The following is a 4558-nucleotide window of genomic DNA, read 5'->3' on the forward strand; positions in this document are numbered from 1 at the left end:
TTTATTGAGCACCTACTGACTACTTGGCACTGTGGGAGGGACTCAAGGTCAGCGGTGCTCTCTAGGCTCTTGCAGTCTCGGAGACTGATCTAGAATGGGGTGCTGGTGTGGTGGGCGGGGCTGGGGGCAGCCGTGCCCAAGCGGGGGGCTCCGCGACTCCCTGGATTCGAGGGCTTTCTCCGCCCAGCAATTGTTGCTTACCTGCATTTGGAATAAAGTGCAGGCTCCTTACCTCGCCCCAAGGTCCTTTAGGAACTGGCCCCTGCCCACCCTCCTTCACGGCCCTTCCTGGATGCCCTTCGGTTCTGGAACGCTGCAGCCTGTTCTCCTCTGGTAGGCTTCACTGGTTCCTCCCTGAATGGGCCAGACCTCAGTATCCCTTAACTTGTGGGGCCTTTTCCACATCTGTTGCTCTCCGCCATCCTTGCGGCCCCTCCCAGTCGAATGCAAGCTCTGTGAGGGCAGAGGCCTCAGATGTCTCCTGCCTGGCTGGGTATCTCCCAGCACTTAGCGCCTGCTCTGAGGTCCATGAGATTTGTGGAATGGCTGGAATTTATGCCGAAGAACTTGGCCCTCAGCCTGAAAGTGATAGGGCACATCGAAGGGCAGGGAGGGCAGCCATCAGATGTGTGCTTTAGGAAGAAGATGTTCGGCAGCTGTGTAGATGTTGATTTAGAGCAGGGTGTGCTGGGGACGGGTAGGAAGCCAGGCCAGTTACCTGGGAGAATTCATTTGTTTGCTTCTTTCTCTGTCTGCCTTTCTTTCTGTTTCCCTCCCTCCCTTCCTTCACACGATAGAAATTACTTCATGCTCATGTCAAACCCACTTGTCAGCATGGACTGGGGGGTTTGCTCCACGCAGTCTCAGGGACCCGTGGACTGACCGAGACCCTGCTGTCCTCAGCACATCGCTCTCAAGGCCATTATGGGTATCAGGTTCTAGTGAGTAGATGGAAGTAGAGGGTTGTACACGGGGTTTATGGGCCAGGTCCAGAAGTAGTAGAAGTCATCCCACCCATGTCCCATGGACTAGAAGCTGTCTCATGACCCCACCTTGATGCAGGGAAATGTTGTCCCTGGGAAGCAGCTGCCCAGAAATATCCAGATAAGAATTTTCCAAAGCCTGAGGAATGGCGTTGGAGTTTGAGGAAGGGGTGTATTTGTGAGAGATTGGGGAGAGTTTGGAGTTTCAGACAGTGTGGTGACAGGCAGTAAGGGAGATGATGACATCCAGGTTCCTGCTCCCACCTTTGGGGGGTGGTATTGCTGGCTGAGAGGGTCGGAAGGATTTCAGTTTGAAGCTGCCCTGGAGGCGGCTCTCCAGGTTGAAGCTTGGGAAGAAGGCCAGGCCAACGTGCTGCGTGGGAGCTGTTGGCGGGGTGTGCGAGGTCCCTGGTGGAGCCTGAGGCCTGAAAAGAGGGCTGAGGGTGGCACCCTGGGGAAGTCAGCTGGTGAGAGACGAGCAGAGAGGGAGGAGCTGCCCTGAGAGGAAGGAGCCTGACAGAGAACTGTCGCGTGGGCAGGTGGCTGTGGGCGTAATGACACCACCGAAGGCTCTTTGCAGTATCCTCCTGTGGTAAAATTACGGTGGAGCCCAGTTACCTGGTGAGCCCCCCATATTTGAGAAAAGAACGATGGAAACGTGATTCTCAGGCTAGTCCCCCCTCATGTGGTAAAATAAAGCGTGATTCTCAGTGAGTCCCCCACATGTGGTAAAATAACGATGGAAGCCCAATTCTTAGGCGAGCCTCCCACATTTGGGCCCAGATTTTACTTGTCTTGGACATCTAGATGTCAGAATTTACTGACCTAGATGATTCTGAGTTCTTCTTTCTGACCCAGGGAATTTCTACAGTTTTCCTTCTCTGTTTCTGGCCACGTTAGGGTGAATGAGTGTGGTTTGCTTGCCTTCTGTGCTTTCTGGTGACTCTGCTTGTCTTCCTGAGTCACGGGTCAGTTTTTACAGAAGTAGATCATCAGTCCTGCTCTTGTTCATTGGTGGCAGGGCTGATAAGGGTCCCAGGCCTCTTAGGAGGCAGTGGGGCACTTGGTCCAGAGTACAGTCCATGAGCCAACCTGCTTGTTTTGAATCCCTGCTTTGCTCCTGGCCAGTTGGGTGATCTTGGGCAAGTTACTTTACATCCAAACCTCAGTTTCCTCGTCTGTGAAATACGCATGATGATATTGCCCATCTCTTAGCTAGTTGTGAGGACGGAATGGGTTAACTCGTAAAGCGTTTAGGCGAGTCCCTGGTACGTGGTAATGCTCAGTAAGTATTAGCAGTAGTCATCATCATTGTAATGATTAAGTGTATTTGGCTCTGGCAGCACCAAAGTTTTCGCCCCTCTGCCTAGAATGTTCTTCCTGCCTCTCCTTGCCTGGCTTGTCCTCAGCCTTTCAGGATTCAGCTTAGGCTTCCAGGAACCTTCCCCTGGCTTCCTCCCCACTTCTGGCCCCAGCCCACACTGGCCCAGGTGCCCCTTTCTCAGGCTGATGTGCTCCCAGCACAGCTGGCCTTGCACTTTGACCCCACATTGGAATCACCTGTCTGCCGCATCACTAGATGAGAAATGGGGAGCCAAGGATGACGCCAGGGTTTCAGCCTGTGCCACTGGGAGGGGGAGACTCCCTTCACTGAGGTGGGGACAACCAGGGCTGCTTCTGATAAGTTATCCACATAAACTGCTGGGTCGGTGCTCTGACGTGTCATTGGACAGGTGTTTTGAGTGTAAATGTATTTCAGAGATGTTGACCCAAAAGCCAAGCTCTTTTTCCTGCACTGCTTTTGTGAGTACTTAATTTGCCTCAGAGCACCATGTTCTCTAATGGAATTAAACTTGCCTTTGTCAGAGGCAATCAGTGAGGGCGCTTTAAAACAACAAAGGATTCTAAGAAGCCTGTAGTTTTTGGTGAAGAAAAATTTAAAGTGGCCAGGAGTCCCCGGGGTTCCAGAAGTTGGGGGGAGGGGATGAAGGCAGTTGGTTGTGAGAATAACCCAGGTGCGCCTGGCTCCATGGGCACCATTTTCCCTGTGGGGCATAGAGGTCCCCCCCAACCCCGCTCCTACGCCTTTCAGGCAAGGCTGCTTGCCCCACCAAGCGCTGAGGTGTCCTCAGACACAGGTCTTTCAGGTCTGAGTCATGCAGATGCTATTTGCCTGGCACTTCCGGGTCTGTGACCCAGCTGGTCATTTGAAGGCTTATCTTTGATCCTCAGGGCATGGGGCCAGAGGCTGGGCACGGTGAGTGCCCAGCGGAGGCCCTTGCCCACATTGCTCTGTGATGGGTGACTGGTGAGCGGGGACTCTTCATCTAGTGCCTGTGAGGGGCGCTGTCCTGGGACCTGGAGCTTGCTAGATGCCATCTTCTCCTCTGTAGCTGGGAATTATGATTCCTCACGGCATAGATGTACTGGTTTTCCTGGTGCTTGTGAACATCAGGAAGTGTTCTAGAAAAATCCTCTTGAAGAGTGACTTTGCCAGCACTGCTTCTTTGCAGGAAGAGCTGCAGGAATGGCCATAGCCTGAAGACCCTGCACAACCAGGGCGTGCTGAGGTCCCATGGCGTGGACCACCTCAGCTTCAGCGAGCTCTGCCAGCTCTTGTTCCAGAATGACCCCTGGCTCCTGCCTGAAGTGAGTGCCAGCCGGGCTGGCTCTGTGTGAGGGAGGAGGGAGGAGCTGCCCTAGACTTAGACTAAAATGCCTTGGTGAGCGGTTAATGGCGATGGCTGAACAACACGAACGTAATTAATGTCGCTGAACTGTACATGTGGAGATGGGAGAAATGGCAACTGTTTTGTTACCTATATATCTCCCCCCCACCCCCGACTCGCACACACACAAAGACACAAGGAAGCTGCTCTGGCCGGTTTGAAGCCCTTTGGACTTTCCCAGTGGAGGGTCTCGTTCCTGGCCGTCTGCCCTCCTCCCAGTTCCCACTTTAACCACAGGCACCTTGCAGCTGTGCATCCAAAGTTAGTGACGTCCTCGTAGCCACGAGCTGCATGGCCTGTGTGGCTGGAGGAATGACAGCTCTGGCCTTGGGGCCTTCCCCAACCAGTGGCTGGTCGGTGGGGAGGATGTGCCGTGCGGGGCCTCCCTCAGCCGGCCTCTCTGTCCTTCTCTCACCAGATCTGCCTCCATTACAACAAAGGAGACGGGCCGTACGGCTCCTGCACCTTCCAGACGCAGTGCATCAAGCTCCACATCTGCCAGTACTTCTTGCAGTGCGAGTGCAAGTTTGGCGCGAGCTGTAAGCGATCCCACGACTTCTCTAGCCCGGAGACGCTGGTGAAGCTGAAGAAGCTGGGCATGAGCCCCGACCTGGTGCGCAGGCTGCCTGCCATTTACAGAAACGCGAACGACATCAAGAATCGGGGGTCCGCCCCGGACACTCCGCTCCCTCAGGCAACCTCTGGTGAGACTTGAGGATTCTGCAGGCCCACAGCACCGGGTCTTGGGGTCCAGTTGCCATGAAATGGGCTGTCTGATTTTGGAGAAATCTAAAGGAGCCCATGTGGCATAGTGGTTTAAGTGCTCAGTTGCCATCTGAAAGGTTG

General features: G+C 54.2%; 1 protein-coding gene across 1 annotated transcript in view; it reads left to right on the top strand.

Annotated features, from left to right (window-relative positions):
• The first annotated feature begins 27 nt into the window (after nucleotides 1-27).
• Nucleotides 28-4558, top strand: part of PARP12 (poly(ADP-ribose) polymerase family member 12) — a 36866-nt gene continuing 32335 nt past the window's right edge. Inside the window, exon 1 of the mRNA XM_023736878.1 lies at nucleotides 28-4416. Within this exon, the coding sequence (XP_023592646.1) occupies nucleotides 4311-4416 (106 nt within the window). The 5' untranslated portion in view covers nucleotides 28-4310. The remainder of the gene's footprint in view (nucleotides 4417-4558) is intronic.

This window comes from Trichechus manatus, unplaced genomic scaffold (genome assembly GCF_000243295.1).
Source record: "Trichechus manatus latirostris isolate Lorelei unplaced genomic scaffold, TriManLat1.0 scaffold00093, whole genome shotgun sequence".
Lineage (NCBI taxonomy): Eukaryota > Metazoa > Chordata > Mammalia > Sirenia > Trichechidae > Trichechus > Trichechus manatus.